Source organism: Dasypus novemcinctus, chromosome 23 (assembly GCF_030445035.2).
Source record: "Dasypus novemcinctus isolate mDasNov1 chromosome 23, mDasNov1.1.hap2, whole genome shotgun sequence".
Lineage (NCBI taxonomy): Eukaryota > Metazoa > Chordata > Mammalia > Cingulata > Dasypodidae > Dasypus > Dasypus novemcinctus.
The window spans coordinates 24,072,932-24,092,024 of record NC_080695.1 but is presented as its reverse complement, the minus strand read 5'-3'; the positions used below and the strand labels follow the sequence as shown (position 1 = coordinate 24,092,024).

The following is a 19,093-nucleotide window of genomic DNA, read 5'->3' as shown; positions in this document are numbered from 1 at the left end:
TCTCTCTTCTATCTATCTCTTTTTACTCTGCATTCTAGGGAATTTTCTTAATTTTATTTTCTTAGTTTATGTCCTTCATTTCCACTTCCGTATTTTTAAAATCGAAGATTTTTTTTTTTTCATTCTTTAGTGTTCGTTTTAAAAAGCATGGTAACATGGATGAATCTTGAAGACATTATGCTAAGTGAAGTTAGCCAGACACAAAAGGACAAATGCTGCATGGTCTCACTAATTCGAGCTATTTACAAAGAATAAACACTTGGTGTTAGAACCTAGAGTATAGATTATTAGGAGATAAGAGGAGGGCTGCAAAGGTGCACTGAAGCTTAATGTATGTAGAAGTTTTAATTAACTTGACTGTAAAGGTGTAGAAATGAATAGGGTTGATGTTAACATGTTATAGTGAGTAGCAGCTGGTTTATAAATGGAATTGTGGCTGAAAAGGGTAGTCTAGGGATGTAAATGTCAGTGGAAAGATAGCAAGAGAATAATCTAGGGACTGAATAACACGGTGAACTCTGAGGTAGATGAGAATTGTGGTTGATAGTGCAAATGCAAGAATGTCTTGTGAACTATAATGAATGTATGTGACTATTGCAGGGTAGTGGGAATGTAGAGAAGCATGGGAAAAATGCAATTAATGTAACCTATGGACTGTAGTTAGCAGCAATACTGTAATATTCTTGCATCAATGCCGAAGATGTACTGTATTACTAATAGGGGGTTATGAAAAAAATATGCCAAGTGTATGCTATGGACCATAGTTAGTGATAATAGTCTGATGATATTATCTCATAATCTGTAACAAATGTTCCGTCATGGTGTGGTGTGTTGGTGAAGGAGTGTTGTATGGGAATTCTATACATGTTCATGATTGTTTTGTAAGTTCTCAACTTCTGTGATAAATATATATATAAAAGCAGTGTATAACTGAAAATATTGTCTGTTTATAAATCAGGTATCATATGTATTGGTTACGCTTTTGGACAAATGAATGCCAAACAAATGTTTTGAATTCAAAGCCTTCACAGTTCAATTAATAGTTCCTTCAAAGCTTCCTCAACTTTCTTACTGTTTCCTTCATTCCTGGTCACTGTTCTGCAGTGACTTTTAAGAAGGAATTTTCTTAAAAGAGTACAAATTGGATTATTTCACTTTATTTAATTGGAATTCTTAACCACGCTTTTGACTAATGAGATAGTATATCTATGTTAGACTGAAAAGGCCAGATTGAGTCATTTAGTTAGCATTCCAGAATTAGAAGTTATCGATTAAAACGTCACCAATAATTCAAGCGAAGTTTAATTACAAAAAGGATTCCACCAGGTGCTGTTAAAACAATCATGAAAAGTCATACTAGGTAAAAAGTGGCAGCAAGAGGAATTAGAAGTAGCTTGTTCATTAACACATGCCAAAAAAATGTAAACCTTTGTAAATAATATTGCTCAAGACAAAATTGACTTCCAATTCCAGGAAGTATTCTTCACTCAGGAGTTGGGTCCTCCAGGCCCAGTCTGGCAGCAGTCCCAAGGGAAAGGAGCTCTCCTTTGATTACATATTGCTTTGATATGTAACTGGATCTGGAAAATAAAAGAATTTTCTTTAACATGAATAGGAAGAAAAGATCAGGTTTATTTTTTTATTTTTTAGGTGAAATTTAAATATCATAAAAATGATCTATTTTAAATTGTACAACTAATTCACAGTGTAGTGCAATCATTGCCTCTGTGTAGTTCCAGAACATTTTTCTCACCCCAAAGAAAACCCCATACCCATTAAGCAATCACTCCCTATTGCTTTCATCCTCAGCCTCTGACAACCACTGATCTACTTTCTGTCACTGTGGATTTGCCTATTCTGGATATTTCATATAAATGGAATCATACAATCTGTAATATTTTGTGTCGATATCTTTCACTTAGCATTATGTTTTCAAGGTTCATCCATGTTGTAGCATGTGTCAGTACTTCATACCTTTTTATGATTTTTGTTAAGAAGGATGCTTTTGTACTACTATGACCTTTTGCCTCTGACTTGACTTTTTTTTTTTTTTTCCCCAGTTTAAGATTGATAAAGAATGGTGGACGTGGATTGATTATAACCGCTTCCAGGAACTCATCCAGGAATATGAAAATAGTGGTGGATCAAAAACTTTCAGTGCAAAAGATTATATGGCCAAAACTCCTCACTGGGCACTATTTGGTGCCAATGAAAGAGGCTTTGACCCCAAGGACACAAGATATCAGAGAAAGAACAAATCAAAGGATATTTCTGGATGTTGAGATTACCTTTACTTCAGGATACTGAAGGACAAAAACTGGATGGTCCCAAAAGGCTGTCAGACTCCACTGTGATTTTTCCAAGGACAATGTACACAAATTATATTTCATATAGAGGAGATGGTAAGGCAAAACATGGGTACACAAGTCCTGCTCCTGGGGTAAGGAGACAGCACCACACCCAGGATATCTTTCCAGAACTTCCCTTTCCTGATTTTACTTCTGAGAGAAATTATTTTAGGAGGTAGGGGAGAAGTACACATAATAATTATTAGAATTTAAATGATAGGTTTAAATTATAATTAGTAAGACTTCCTAGAGTGCTGTTCTTGAGAGTGTTATGTGAGGAATGAACATCCTCCCTTCCTCCCCTAGCCAGCCCATCCATTTCTGTGGAACAGCCCCTAAGAATGGAATTGTACTACCCTGAGGTAAATGTATCTGCTCCTTACGATAAGATCCCAACCCCTTTCTTATATCTTAATGTAACACCTTTTGAAACATTTGTAACAATTCTCAATTATTTTTAAATACTGCATATTTTATTGTAAAATTTTGTTTAGTACCAACCCTTCATGAAATGGAATTGCTCTAAACTATACCAGATCTTAATTCATCCTATACAAATTACCCTATAAGGTAATAGATGGGCTGGGCTCAAGTGAAAACTTGCTTTGATAAGTGAAATTGCCATTTGATGGCATTGAATAATTCCCCTCACAAACAAACTCTGAAGCAATGAGTATACTTTGCTTTTTGTTTAACAAGTCAGTGTTCAGGTCTGTGATCACCGAACTTAGCAGGTCTCCATTTTCCTTCACACCTGTAGGCCTGGCTGCTTTCTACCATCTGTTCTCTAAGGTTCAGGTTTGTCTAAATGAACACATCATTAACTACTCAGTTGTTTTTTTTTCTTTGCGAGTTGTCATAGTTATTTTTAAATTCCTTTATCCTAAAAATTGAATTAATAAAGTAATATTTTATGAAAACTTAGAGCACTAATTTTCTTTTTCTTTCTTTTTTCTTTTATTTTGTTATTAGATTTAACAGAAAATTCTTACAGAAAATAGAGTTCCCGTATAAACCTTTATACACATATACACAGAGTATTCCCTACTATTAACATTTTGTATTAGTATGGTACCTTTGTTACAACTGATTAACAATATTATAATTATATTATTAACTGTATAGTTCATAGCAAACATTAGGGTTCACTGTGCTATATAGTTCTGTTGTTTGTTTTTTCAGATTTCTTATTCTGGTAACATATGCAAGGTGAAATTTCCCATTTTAACCAGTATACTATTCAATGATGTTCATCACATTCCCAGTATTGTGCTATGTCACCACCATCCATTACTAAACTTTTCCATCACTCCACTAATTTTCTTCTGAGTGCTTATTTTAAGGGTGGTTCTTGTCTTATGGTTCACAGCCTTATCAGACTTGCCTCTATTGTCAGCCAAGGGGTTCTAATGCAGAGTACCAGAAGTCTGTTGGTTTTTGTAAAGGGTACTTATTTGGGATAGAAGCTTACAGGCTCAAGGCCCTGAAGAGTCCAACTCAAGGTACCATAAGAGGTACTTTCTCACCCAGTCCGTTGCCATGTGTTGACACAAGATGGCAGGCGATATCTGCTAGGGTTCATCCTTCCTCTGCCTCCTAAGGCTCCGTGGTCCCAGCTTCTTCCAGTCTCAGCTGTAGGCCAGCATAAGGCTCATCTCTTACCTCTGGGCTCATTTCTTTCCTGGCTTTCTCAGCTGTTCAGGGCTCAGTCTCTTAAGCTGCAAACTAACAGGCGAATGGCTCGACTCTCTCCCTGGGGCTCAGGAGTTGAAAACTAAACTCTGTGTTCTCCTTCTCCATTTATTTACTTCCTTGACTTTGATTGAGCATCCATTTATATAGCCCACAAGTGGGGGAGGGAGGTAGGGACTCAAACCAAGTCACCCTAATGCCATGGTGAAATAAAAGCCCTAATCTTGATTTAATAAAGTAAAATTGAAACCTCTGAATCTAATACAATCTAATACACCCAATGGAAGAGACCAGTTTACAAACACAATCCAATATCTATTTTTGGAATTCATAAACAATATCAAAGTGCCACACCTCCTCTTTATATATCAGCAGTTTCATAACACCCGCTATTCTTAACTGAAGTGAAATTCGTAGGTAATACAGTCTATCTACCTACTTAGAAAATGGCACCATGTTTATTTGTAAGTGAAAGAGTCAAAACATTTCTTTCTGTTGTGACCCCTGATGGTTTAATGACAGTATCACAGAAATCATATCTGCTTCCTTGAACCCACCACATCTTCAAGTTTACATTCAGCCTCTAGTATATAAAATGTCTTTGGAGATCATGTTCTTAAATAGGCAACAAGAGATAGAGAATAGGAAAAAAAACAGTAATTCAAGAGTCTATCAAAAATCTATGTAACGGACCTCTGACACTGAAAAAAATATAATGTGTCAGTGTGTAAGTCTCACAACATGGATTTCTTACTGTGTACACTTTAGAAAAGTATATGAGAAGACAAAAGGGAAAATTTTAAACTATTTGTTAATAAAACTCAATAAAATTCCTTCATGTTACAAGTCTCCACTGATTTATTAAATAGACTATATGGAGTTTTAGAAACTATTTGGTAATATAGAGCTAGTATCTGCATTCTCTTAAAAAGCTTTTCACTCCATAATGGCTTTATCTTACACTATTGACTTTTGCATTAATAAAAGACCACTGATTTGTGAATGTAGGGAGCTTAATCTGAAAGGACATGGGAATGTAATGCAGGATCCTCTACAGTTCTTTCTTGTCCAGACTATTGCACGTGTCTTAAATGACATTTCTGGCCTTCACCTACTAACTACCAGCAGCACCCTGACTTAGTAAGGGTAAAAGTTAAATTACTGTGACAAGAGTAGATTCAAAATAAGGTAGAAGTGTGTCTCTTTTTAAAAAATCTAAATATTTTTATTAGCACAATTTTATTAGCATAGTTGGCAGGTATTCCAGATCATGGGAAAAGGAAGAGAGAAAATCCAGGGTGAGCAGTTCCTATTAAGCAAGTACACATAAGCGAGTTCACATTACGTATCATCTCAGTTGTGTGACTGTACCCAGCTGCACAGTTGGCTAGAAAATTCAGTCTGCCAGACAGCTACGGGGCACAAGGGGAATGGATTTTGGGAGGACAACCAAGCGTATGCTACATAACCCCCCCAGTATTGTGCCTACCAGAAATTTCCCCATAAATGGCTACACTGCCTGAGAATCCCTGGTTTAACCCACGAAAAGTGTCTCATAATGAGAGAAACAATTAAAAGAAATTTCTACAGGCCCATGTTCAACCAGTGCTTTATACCTATGAGATTTTAGTTACCTCATGATTGGCAGTACTTGTCTGCATGTTTGATGTGATAAATAGGGTTTTACTAGGGTTCTGACTCAGGCACCTTCATATGGTGATTTCCTGTTGGCATTCTGTGATCATGTTCTTTCCTGTTCTTGTCTATCACTGAGCTACTGCAGTGGGTGTCTTCCTGTTTACCATGGCTGCTCTTTATAAAGAATGACCAAATGATCCCTCTAAAGGGGAATTTGTTCCCTGTTTGTTTTCCCAGAAATTGAGGCCTACAGAAGAGGTCCCCTTTTGGTTCCAGTTCTGTTAATTTATGAGAGACAGACAGTGGTGCTCTAGGTCAGTGAGACAGGCTCTCACTGAAACTCAGAAGTGTTTGTGGTTATTGAGGAAAGGTGGAAAACTGTATTAAAGTAAAATGGAGTGTTAATATCCAAAAGCTCATGCTGAGGAGCCCACATGTGAGTTTCTGTATAGGACAGTTACCTGAGCAGCCAGTTGTTGGAAGGAGCTCAGGGGCTGCCATGAGGATTGAGGTGAGAGGCAGAGCTCTTTTAAAATTTTTTTTGTTTTGAGTCTGCTTAAGATTTAACTTGGACAAAGATATTCTTTTGCTTAAAGTATATATATATATATATATGTGTGTGTGTGTGTGTGTGTGTATGTATGTATCTCAAACCTCTTGCCTGTAGAATGAGCCCTTCTGATAGTGGCCTTATTAATGTTAGGTACATAAACAAGTAGTTTCTCTTTCCCCAAGGAAATATTTATGTCTTGCTTCATAATCAAGAAGCAGAAAAAGACATATTAATCCCCATTAATAGTTCCAACAGAAAATTTAAATTGCATAGGGACTACACAATGGAATCTACATGAAAAAAATATTTGCTGAGCAGTATAAAAGAGAAGAGAATGGGCAGATTAATTGTTCAAAGAAGATGAGCTGTTTCCAAATAGCATGCTGATTTTCTGTGGATTTATTTTTGGTGTTTTAAGCAATGACTTTAACATACAGTTGAAATATTAGCCAAATGAGTGGGAATAGTTAAATTTTAGAAAAATAATGATGTAAGGAAAATTGCTTTACAAGATGTTAAAACATGTTATCTGAAATAAAGCAAAATTAAACAAGAGATTGACTTCCAAAAGGGTAGAATGAAGGCATCAGTGAACTTATTCTCCTTAAAAAACATTGAAAATATGGACAAAACAACTCAAACCAACCGCTTTGAACTCTGGCAATTATCCAGAGCTTCACAATGAATTGAAAATTATCTGCTCAAGAGGAACTACTGAATCTCAATAAGAAACTACTGAATCTCAATATGACATCATAAACCAAGGAGGCCAGAAGACACTAGTTTGATATCTTCAAAATGCTGAAAGAAAAAGACAGAATTCTATATTTAGCTGCATCCTTCTTTAAAAAAAACAACAACAAAGAGAATTGAAGATGTTTCCAGGTAAAAACTGATAATTCCTCACTAGCAGACCTATGCTACAAGAAATACTAAAGAGAATTGTCTTTTGTATTAAAGGACATTAGATAGTAATGCAAATTCACATGAAATAAAGGGTTCTGATAAAGGTATTATGAAAGACAGCATAAGCACATTTTTATTTTTAACTTTTCTATTGGTTTAAAAGACAACTGCATAAAGCAATAATTGCAGATAGGCTTATTATGTATTAAGATGTAATTTGTATGACAATAATAGCTCAAAGGAAGGAAGAGGGAATGAAAGTATATTAGAATGTCTATTGAATACTCACTATTGAAACTTATTGGCTATTTATCTGAACTAGATTGTTTTAAGTTAAGATGTTAATTGTAATCCCCAGAGCAACCACTAAGAAAATAACTCAAAATATAATAAATAGAACAACAAGGAAATTAAAAAGATATACCGGACCCCAATCAAAATGGTGGAGGGAGATGTTTCAGGTCTCCATTCCCCCACAGAACATTTGACTAGCAATAACTGGCAGAAACATCTTTCACAAAGCTCCAGAAAACAGTTAAAGGACTGCATAACAAAGTATGCTATGAATCAAGGAAAAGACTAGTTAAAAGCAGTTGGATATTGGGCTGGCCAGGCTTGCCTTTCTCCCACCCCACCAGCTGGACAGAGAGCCAGCCCACATTCCAATGTGCAGATTCCTGGTCCCAGAGGGATCAGAGTAATAATGTGCACATACTGGAAGCATGTATGTCTGGTGGTGGCTTGTGGGACATACCATCCCAGAACTAGCCCATCATGTAGAAGGCAGCTTGGAGACCTCTCCTACAGAATGCTGTGGAGGAACAGTCAAATCATGCTGCCTGGGGCAAGGGATTGCTGACCTAAGGATGTACAGTGCAATGCCTGTGAACATTAAAAACTAGGGAAGAGAGGATATTCAGAACCATGTACGGGGGATTCCTAGGGCCACATAAGCATGTCCAAGATAAGACACATGTAGAAATGGTCAGGGAGACCGCTACACTTTGGCCTGAGCTATTCTCCAAACTCATTGTAAGAATATACCCTGAAGAAGGGTACTCACAGAGGTCAGTGTGCAAAGACTGGGAGAGTTATTTTATTTCCTCCCTTCTCTTCCTCCTGGCATTCAAGGCAAGCTCTGTCAACACTAACTGGATGGATGCTGAAGGAACAAATGCTTCAGTCTGAATTCCATCAGTAACATACTAAAATATAAATATATCCAGGTTTCAAGAAAAGATTACAAAACATTCAAAGAAAGAAGAAGTGATATCCCAGGCAAAGAAGAAGATTAAAGCATTAGAAACCATCAGTGAAGAAGATCAGACCTGGGGCATTCCAGAAAAAGGCTTTTAAAAATTATCTTAAATATGCAAAAAGAGCTAAAGAAAATTAGGGAAATGATACATGAACACAAGGAGAATAGCAGTAGAGAAATAGAAATTATGAAGAGGAACCAAACAGAACTGAAGACCACAGTAACAGAAGTTAAAAATTTTCTAGGAGGAAATCGACAGCAGATTGGAGCTGTCAGAAGAAAGAATCAGTGAGCCTTAAGGTAAGACAAGTGAAATCATTCAGTGTGAGAAGCAGAAGGAGGAAAGAATGAAGAAAAGTGAACAGAACCTGAGCAACCAGTGGACACCATCAACTGTACCAATATATGGATTGTGGGAGTCCCAAAAGGAGGGAAAAAATTGCCAAATTTAACAAAAGACATGAAATATGCACATCCAAGATGCTCAATGAAGTCCAGGATAAATCCAAATAGACCCACTCTGTGGCATATTATAATCAGACTGTTGAATGCCAAAGATAAAGAGATATGGAAGGTTGCAATAGGGAAGCAAAGTGTCATGGACAAGGGAGCCGCAATAAGATTTTAATTTATCATTGAACACCATGGAGGTAAGAAGGCAGTGGAATGACATATTTAAAGTACTGATAAGAAAAAAATTGTGAACCAGCAAAATGACTTTCAAAAAAGAGTGATTTACAACAAACCTGCTAGAGCTAATAAACAATTTCAGCAGAGGCAGGATATAAGATTTTAATATGCAAAATTCAGTAGTGTTTCTTTTTTTTTTTTTTAAAGATTTACTTATTTATTTATTTCTCTCCCCTCCCGCCCCCAACCCTGGTTGTCTGTTCTGTGTCTGTTTGCTGCGTCTTCTTTGTCCGCTTCTGTTGTTGTCAGTGGCACAGGAATCTGTGTTTCTTTTTGTTGCGTCATCTTGTTGTGTCAGCTCTCCGTGTGTGCGGTGCCATTCTTGGGCAGGCTGCACTTTCTTTCATGCTGGGTGGCTCTCCTTATGGGGCACACTCCTTGCATGTGGGGCTCCCCTACGCAGGGGACATGCCTGCATGGCACAGCACTCCTTGTGCGCATCAGCACTGCGCAAGGGCCAGCTCCACATGGGTCAAGGAGACCCGAGGTTTGAACTGCGGACCTCCCATGTAGTAGACGGATGCCCTAACCACTGGGCCAAGTCCGCCGCCCAGTAGTGTTTCTATACACTAGAAATAAGCAATATGAGGAGAAAGTCAGGAAAAAATTCCATTTACAATAACAACTAAAAGAATCAAATATTTAGCAATAAATATAACCAGTGATGTAAAGCACTTGTGTTCAAAAAAACTACAATGCATTGCTAAAAGAAACCGAAGAACACCTAAATAAATGGGAAAACATTACATTTTCATGGATTGGAAGACTGAATATTGTTAAGATGTCAGTTCTACCGAAATTGGTATACAGATTCAATGCAATCCCAATAAAAATTCCAACAGCCTTTTATAAAGAAATGGAAGACACAACTACCAAATTTATTTGTAAGAGTAAGGGGCCTTGAATAGCCAGAAATATCTTATAAATGAAGAAGAAAGTTGGAGGACTTTCACTTCCAGACTTAAAATCATATTATCTAGCTACTGTTGTAAAAACAGCATGATACTGGAAATTAAACTTTCCTAAATAACCAATAGGTCAAAGAAGATATGACACAGGAAATTTGAAAATATTTGAGACAATTCAAAACAAAAATACAACATACCAAAAACTATTGGAATGCAGCTAAAGCAATACCTACTTTAAAGAAGTAAATGCCTATGTTAAAAAAGAATGTTCTCCAATCAATAGCCTAACATTACACCTTAAGGAACTAGAAAAGGTAGAGCAAACTAAAAAAACTATTTTAAAAATGGGTAAAGGAATAGAGTGGCCATTTCTCCAAAGAATATATACAAATGGCCAATTAAAGCACATGAAAAGATGCTCAACATCATTAGCCTTCAGAGAAATGAAAACCAAACCACTTCATATCCCCTAGGACGGCTCAAAAAAGACAGACAGACAATGAAAAGTGTTAACACAGATGTGGAGAAATTGGAATCCTCATACTATGTGGTTGGGAATGTAAAATGATGCAGCCACTGTGGAAAACAGTGTTGTGGTTCCTCAAAATGCTGAACGTAGAGTTATTATATGACCCATCAATTCTACTCATAGATGTATACCCAAGAGAATGAAAATATATGTTCATACAATAACTTGCACATTACTGTGCATAGAAGCGTATAACTAAAAAAGTGGAAACAAGCAAATGTCCATTAACTGATGAATGTATTGATAAAATATGATTTATTTGTACAATGTAATATGATTCAACTATAAAAGAGTATGAAGTACCGTTGGTAGTGTGTATATTAAAATTGGAATGTTACAGAGAAGATTAGCATGGCCCTCGTGCAAGGATGACATACAAATTTGTGAGAGTTCTGTTTTTTTAATTACTGATTTTATTTTATTTTTATCAGCCAGAGTCTCCTTTACATAAACCCAGACTTCACCCTGAATGGCCCAGGGCTTGAGGGTAGGGACCAGGTCAAACTAATCTGTAGGGCAGGACCCATGACCAAGGTTATACTAATCAAACTATGAACTATGAGGTTTCTACCCCAGGAAATGGCTATGGTCATTCCCTTCTGCAGGCCTGCATCTCCCCAACCCAGGGGATGGGCTCTGTTAGGATTTGCCCATTCACATCTCTTCTTGCCCAGCTACTTACATTAATCTTTCCTTTCCTGAGACCAGTCAGGTGCACTGCAGTGCAGGTAGGAGAGGGGAAGGGCCAGACTGGCCTGCACGTTCTAGTTTCCTTTGCACTGAGGCCAGATGATCACTATGAGAGGAAGGCCATGGGATCCTGAGGACTCAGCTGCTCCCGAAGACATGGACAAGGACCTGCCCTGCTGTGTGTAGATGCAAGATCCACATCTATGTCTATGTCTATATATATCTATATATCTATATCTACATCTATCTAGATCACACCTTTTGATAGATATAGGTTGCCGATATTAAATAGACACTGAGTTACAGTGTATCTGGACAAACCAACTTGTAAATGCACCACCTTACTTCCTCTGTTTGTTACCTAAATAGATATAAATGACTGGTTTTTAGGAAGGAAAAAAAGTATGAAGTACTGATACATGCTATAAACATGGATGAACCTTGCAAACATTATGCAACGTGTAAATAGCCAATCACAAAAGCTTACATATTTTATGAGTTTATATATATCAAATGTCCAGAATTGGCAAATTCATAGGAACAGAAAGTAGATTAGTGTTGCCTGGGGCCTGGGTGGGAGGAATGGAGAGTGACTGCTAATGGATATGAGGTTTCTAGGGGTGTTGAAATGTTCTAAAATTGAATTGTGATGATTTTACAACTCTATAAATATAGTAAAATCCACTAGACTGTATATTTTATAATTGGTGAATTATGTGATATGTGAATATGGTATTTTTCAATAACAGTATTAAGAAAAAGAAAGAAAAAAAATACAGAGACAAACCTGAAAAATTTAATATAGGACAAAGGAAGCATTATAAATTAATAGAGATTTGGGAGAAAAAAATAAGGTAGTTTTCACTATATACTATAATTAAAATAGTTCTAAATTAAAAAGTAAGGGAATCAGGAGAACAACCAGCAAGATGGCAGCAGAGCAAGGAGCTCCTAGAGTCAGCTTGTGCTATAGGACAGTTAGTAACCATCCAGAGCTACCTAAAGCACCTGTTTGGGAGCCCCAGGAGACCAGAAGAGCATCCTGCAACATCCTTGAAGGAATGGAAGGAGGAGACTGCACATCTGCAGAGAAGACTTCTAAGTAGAGCACTCCATGCCCTGGAGGATGGGCACCTAATCCGTGGCTGGAATTGGAAGCTCTGTTCCCCAAAAATGGGGGAGGAAGAGATGGCTGTGCACCGACTTCAGCTGCTGATTAGTAAATTTGGCTGTCTAAAGTATGATCCTAAGAACAGCTTAAGTTTGAGCCTGTCCACATCAGAAAGAGGCTGGTGGCCATTTTAACTCCAACCCCGGCATGAGGGAAAGCTGGGCGGACTGAAAATCACAGTGCTGGTAGGGACCAACTTCTTTCAATTCAGATTGAAGTGCAGCTCCAGCCTAAGCCCCAGCCCCACATGCAGCAGGGAGGAAACTGGGGGAACTTGTGCCAGCCTCTCTAGGAAAATGCAGGCCACACTGTGGAGGCTGGCAATCATCCTACTCTGGTGGTGCAAGCCACCTCAGGAGCTATTCTGTGGCTGGAGTTGGATGCCCCATTTCCAAAAATCAGGGGAGGAAGAGACGTTTGCTCACTGACTTCAGCTACTGGTTAGTAAATTCAGCTGGCTAAAGTGTATAACCCTAAAAAGAGCTAAAATGTGAACCTATCCAAGTTGGAAAGAGGCCAGGAGCTGCCATGTTGACTCCACCCCTGGTGTGAGGGGAAGGCAGGCTGATTGAAAATGATAGTGATGATAGGGACCAGCATCTTTCCACCCAGATCAGCCTGCAGCCCTAGACTAGGCTTCAGGCCCACCTCCAGTAGTGAGAAAGTTGACAGCCTATCTGGGTAACTGCAGGTACATTCGGATGCCACAGACTGAATAGTTAGAAGTCTACCAGGACAGTTGCAGTCATTTTGGACCTGCATGGCATAGATTGCTGCCCACACTTGCAGGCTCATCCCCACCCCAGGCAGGGGGGAAGAGGTGTGAAGCTTCATCAGTCTCTCTGGGCAACTACAGTCTAAGCCTGCATGACTTGGATTATTACACACAACTGTGGCTCTGTCCCTCCCCCTGGCAAGGAGAAAGGTGGGAGAAGTTTCATCAGTCCCTGGGGCAGTGTGGACAGCTTGAGCCTCCACAGTAAGCCAACTACATCCTCGGCTCCTACTACACAACCAGCAAGAGAGAAAGGCAAGAAAGCCATAAACTAAATAGAGAAACTGCTCCCAGAATAAAAAATTTCATAAACCAGATACTAAGATGCCAATAAAAAATTACAATCCATACCAAGAAACAGGAAGATACAGCCCAGTTAAAGGAATAAGATAAGCCTCCAGATGATATAAAGCAGTCAAGATAACTAAATCATAGATGTTCAAACAAATCTTAAATTCAGTGAGATGACTAAAGAGAGTAAGGATATTAAGGAGACACTGGGAGAGCATAAAGAAGAATTTGGAAGCATACATAGAAAAATAGATCTTATGTGAATTAAAGGTGCAATAAATGAAATAAAAAACACACTGGAATCAAAGATGGTGGCAGGGTAAGGAGCTCCTAAAGTCAGCTCCTGCTACAGGGCAATTAGTAAACACCCAGATCTATCTGGAGCTTTCTGAAGCACCAGTTTGGGGGCTCCAGGAGACCAAAAGAGCATCTTGCAACATCCTTGAAGGAATGGAAGAAGGAGACTGCCAATCTGCAAAGAAGATTTGTAACTAGAGCACTCCACACCCTGGAGGTCAGTGCCCATCCTCCACTGGGGGCACAAGTCACCTCAGGAGCTATTCCACAGCTAGAATTGAAAGCTCCACTTCCCAAAAATGGGGGAGAAGTTGGTTGGGAACCAACTTCAGTTACTGATGAATAAATTCAGTGGGCTAATTTATAATTCCAAGAACAGCTAAAGTTTGTCCAAGTCAGAAAGAGGCCAGTAGCCACCATCTTAACACTGTGCCTGGCATGAGGGGAAACAGGGAGGACTGAAAATCACAGTGTTGGTAGGGACCAGCTTCTTTCCATCCTGATCGGATTGCAGTTCTAGCCTAGGCCCCAGCCCCACCTCCAGCAGGGAGGAAACTGGGTAACCTCTGCCAGCCTCTCTGGGAATAACCAGCCAAGCTGCAGAGGCCAGTGATAATCCTACTCTGGTGGTGCAAGCTCCCCCTGGAGCTATTCTGTGGCTGGAATTGGAAGCTCCATTTCCCAAAAACGGGGGAAGAGGAGACAGTTGGACACCGATTTTGGCTACTGATTAGTAGACTCAATTGGCTAAGGTATAATCCTAGGAACAGCTGAGGTGTGAATCTGTCCAAGTCAGAAACAGGCCAGTGGTCACCATTTTCACTCTGCCCCAAGCATGAGGAAAGCCTGGCTAACTGAAAATCACAGTGATGGTAGGAACTGGTTTCTTTCACCCAGATCAGCCTGCAGCCCTAAACTAGGCTTCAGCCCCAATTCTGGCAGGGAGAAGGCTGGCAGGCCCTGCATTTGCCTATCCAGGTACCTGCCGGTACCTTTGACTGGCACAGGCTGAATCATTGGAAGTCTACTGGGGCAACTGCAGTCATCTTGGACCTGCAGTGCATAGATTGCCACCCACACCAGCAGCTCCATCCCTGCCCCAGGCAGGGGAGAAAGGGGTGTGACGCTTCATCAGTCTCTCTGGGCAACTACAGCCTAGGCCTGCACAACTTGGATAATTCCACACAGCTGTGGCTCTGTCCCTACTCCTGGCAAGGAGAAAGTTGGGAGAAGTTTCATCAGTCCCTGGGACAATGAGGGCAGCTCGAACCTCCACAGTTTATAGCAACAATTATATCCTTGACTCCTAGTGCACAACCAGCAAGGAAGAAAGGGCAGGAAGCCCTAAACTAAAGAGAAAAACTGCATCCAGAATAAATACTGTAGTAAGCCAGATGCCAAGACACCAACAAAAAATTACAATTCACACCAAGAAACAGGAAAATATGGCCCAGTTAAAGGAACAAGATAAGCCTCCAGATGACATAAAGGAGTTGAAACAACTAATCATAGATGTTCAAACAAATCTCTTTAATAAATTCAATGAGATGGCTAAAGAGATTAAGGATATTAAGAAGACACTGGATGAGCACAAAGAAGAATTTAAAAGCATACATAGAAAAATAGCAGATCTTATGTGAATGAAAGGTGCAATAAATGAAATTTTTAAAAAACATTGGAGTCATATAATAGCAGATTTGAAGAGGCAGAAGAAAGGATTGGTGAGCTTGAAGAAATGGCCTCTGAAGGTGAACATACAAAAGAACAGATGAAGAAAAGAATGGAAAAAATTGAACAAGGTCTCAGGAAACTAAATGACAGCAAAAGATGTGTAAACATATGTGTCATGGGTGTCCCAGAAGGAGAAGAGAAGGGAAAAGGGGCAGAAGGAATATTTGAAGAAATAATGGTTGAAAATTTCTCAACTCTTTTGAAGGACATAGATGTCCATGTCCAAAAGCACAATGTACTCCCATACAAAAAAATCCGAATTGACCAACTCCCAGACACATACTAATCAGAATGTCAAATGCAAAAGACAAAGAGAGAATTCTGGGAGCAGCAAGAGAAAAGCAATGCATAACATATAAGTGATACCCAGTAAGATTAAGTACTGATTTCTCACCAGAAACCATGGAAGCAAGAAAACAGTGGTATGATATATTTAAGATATGACAAGAGATAAACTTCCAGCCAAGAATCTTATATCTGGCAAGATTGTGTTTCAAAAATGAGGGTGAGTTTAGAATATTCACAGATAAACAGAAACTGAGGGCATTTTTAGGCAGGAGACAAGATTTTCAGGAAATACTAAAGGGTGTGCTAGAGTCTGAAAAGAAAAGAAAGGAAAGAGAAGCCTGGAAGAGAGCCTAGAAATGAAGATTATATCAATAGAAGTAACTAAAAGTGTCAAAAGAGTGGTGAAAACAAAATATGACAGATAAAACTCCAATAGTCAGGAATAAACTTAACCAACGATGTGAAGTACTTGTATTCAGAAAACTGCAACTCAATGTTAAAAGAAATTTTTAAGAGTAATGTGAAGTACTTGTATTCAGAAAACTGCAACTCAATGTTAAAAGAAATTTTTAAAAGACCTAAATAACCAGAAGAACATTCCTGTTCATTCATTGGAAGACTAAATATTATTAAGATGTCGTCCTCTCAAGTTGATATACAGATTCAACACAATCCTGATAAAAAGTCCACCAGCATATTTTTAAAATTGGAAAATATGATTATCAAATTTATTTGGAAGGGTAAGCAATTTTGAATAGGCAGAAACGTCTTTAAAAAAGGAAAAAGCAAACTTTCATCTCCAGACTTTCAATCATATTACCTAGAATAGTGGTAAAAACAACATGGTACTGTCATAAAGACAGACACATAGACCAATGGAACCAAATAGATGATTCAGAAACAGACCTTCACATGTATGGCCAAGTGATTTTTGACTAGCCTGTCAAACCCACACAGCTCAAGCAGAACAGTCCCCTATATTTCACACCTAATCCAAAAATTAACTCAAAATGGATCAAAAACTTAAAAATAAAAGCAAGAGCCATAAAGTTCCTAGAAGGAATTTTAGGAAAATTTCTTCAAGACCTGGTGGTAGGTGGTGGATTCTTAAAGGTGATAAGAGAAGGACTGAGATGAACTACTGATGTTTAATGTATGTAGAAGTTTAATTAGCTTTACAGTAAAAGTGTGGAAATGTATAGAGTGGATGGTAACACATTATGGTGAGTAACAGCTAGTTTATAAATGGGAATGTGGCTGGAAATTGTAGACTAGGGATGTAAATGTTAGTTGAAAGAAGGCTGGAGAATAATCTAGGAACTGAATAGCACAGTAAACCAAGAGGCAGATGAGAATTGTGGTTGATGGTACAGATGCAAGAGTGTCCTTTGTGAGTTAGAGCAGACATACATCACTATTGCAGGGTGGTGTGAATGTGGAGAAGCATGGGACAAATACAACTGGAGTGGCCTATTGACTGTGATTATCAACAGTACTGTAACATTCATCCATCTATGCCAAAGATATATTGTGTTGATAATGGGGGAGTATGGAAAAAGTGTGCCAAATGTACTCTATGGCCCATCATTGGTGGTAACGGTCTGATGATATTATCTCATAATCTGTAACAGATGTTGCACCACAATGTGGTATGTTGATAGAGGGGTGTTGTATGAGAATTCTGCACATGTGCATGATTGTTTTGTAAGTTCACAACTTCTGTAATAAAATACATTTTAAAAGGTAATAATAGGGTGGGTTGGAGGAAAAATACACCAAATGTAAAATATGGACTATAGTTAGTAGTAAGATTTTGATGATATTTTTTCATAATTTGTAGCAAATGTCTTGCAAAAAATGCAAGGTGTTGATGGTGGGTTGATGTATGGGACCCCTGTATGAAGCATGTTTGCTTTGTAAGTTCACAACTTTTATTATACACTTATTGCTTATGTATGTTCATCTATAAATGAGATAAAATAATAATAATAAATAGGGTGGGTTGGGGGGGGAATACACCAAATATAAGATACTTTGGTTAGTAGTAATATTTTGAGGATGTTTTTTCATCATTAGTTAAAAATATTTCACAACAAAGTGAGGTATTTGTGGAAGGGTGAGGTATGAGAGCCTTGTATGATGTTATGTATGTTTGTTTTGTAAATTCACAACTATTACTATACACTTATTTATGTATGTTTATGTATGAGTGATATACTTCAATAAATTAAAAAAAAGAAAAAGCCAATAGATATTTAACCTAAAAGACCGAATATTAAGGCCATAGCCAATAAAACTAGAGAATATGTTCACTATCAAAAAAGAAAATCAAAGGGAATCAAATAATGTTCAGAAGAAAGTTTAGGTGAGGATGGTCTCACTTGCCAGGGGCTCTCAAAGTTTCTCTTGCATCAGAATCACCAGGATCAATTGTTATACAAAGATTCTGTGTCGACCCTGATCAAGATGGTGGGGTGAAACATATCAGGGTTCCATTCCTCAACTGGAGCTTTTTTTTTTTTTTTAAGATTTATTTTTTATTCCCCCCCCCCCCATTGTCTGCTCTCTCTGTCCATTCACTGTGTGTTCTTCTGTATCCGCTTGCATTCTTGTCAGTGGCACTGGGAACCTGTGTCTCTTTTTGTTGCATGATCTTGCTGTGTCAGCTCTCGTGTGTGCAGCACCACTCCTGGGCAGGCTGAACTTTTTTTCATGTGGGTGACTCTCCTTTCAGGGTGCACTCATTGCACATGGGGCTCCCCTACACAGGGGACACCCCTGCATGGCATGGCACTCCTTGCATGCATCAGCACTACATGTGAGCCAGCTCATCACATGGGTCAGGAGGCCCTGGGTTTGAACCCTGGACCTCCCATATGGTAGGCAGATGCTCTATCAGTCGAGCCAAATCCACTTCCCATCAACTGGAGCTTTGAACAACCAGCAAGAACTGTTAGAAACATCATTCTCAAAGCTCCAGGAAACAGTTCAAGGACAGCAGTAATAGGGCAAGCCCTCAATCTAGAATAAAAGTGATAGGGTCTCAAGGTGCTTGTCTGGCCCCTCCCTTACCCCCTGAGGTGCTCCCAGTGAAGGTAACTGATCTCAGTTTTGGAGGGAGCAGAGATACCCTTGTGTACATACTTGGAACACATAGGTCTGGCCCAATCTGTCTGGTGGTGGCCTAAAATACTTGCTATCTAGAGCTTGCTCTGCATGTAGAAGGCTCACTGAGCTCTCTTACATGTGAGAGAGCAGTCCCTTGCTGCCTGGGGCAAGGGATTGCTGGCTGTAGGACATATAGTGCAGTGCCTGGGACCATAAAGAA

General features: G+C 38.8%; 1 protein-coding gene and 1 non-coding gene across 2 annotated transcripts in view; both read left to right on the top strand.

The window, feature by feature from the left end:
• The window catches only part of LOC101442617 (S-adenosyl-L-methionine-dependent tRNA 4-demethylwyosine synthase TYW1), a 207,021-nt gene extending 202,138 nt beyond the window's left edge, over positions 1-4,883 (top strand). The window contains exon 16 of the mRNA XM_004460697.3: positions 2,061-4,883. Within this exon, the coding sequence (XP_004460754.1) occupies positions 2,061-2,282 (222 nt within the window). The 3' untranslated portion in view covers positions 2,283-4,883. The remainder of the gene's footprint in view (positions 1-2,060) is intronic.
• Positions 4,884-10,821: 5,938 nt separating this feature from the next.
• Positions 10,822-10,925, top strand: LOC111764693 (U6 spliceosomal RNA). The gene has a single exon (XR_002797242.1). It is a non-coding gene; the product is annotated as a U6 spliceosomal RNA (small nuclear RNA).
• Positions 10,926-19,093: the final 8,168 nt, after the last annotated feature.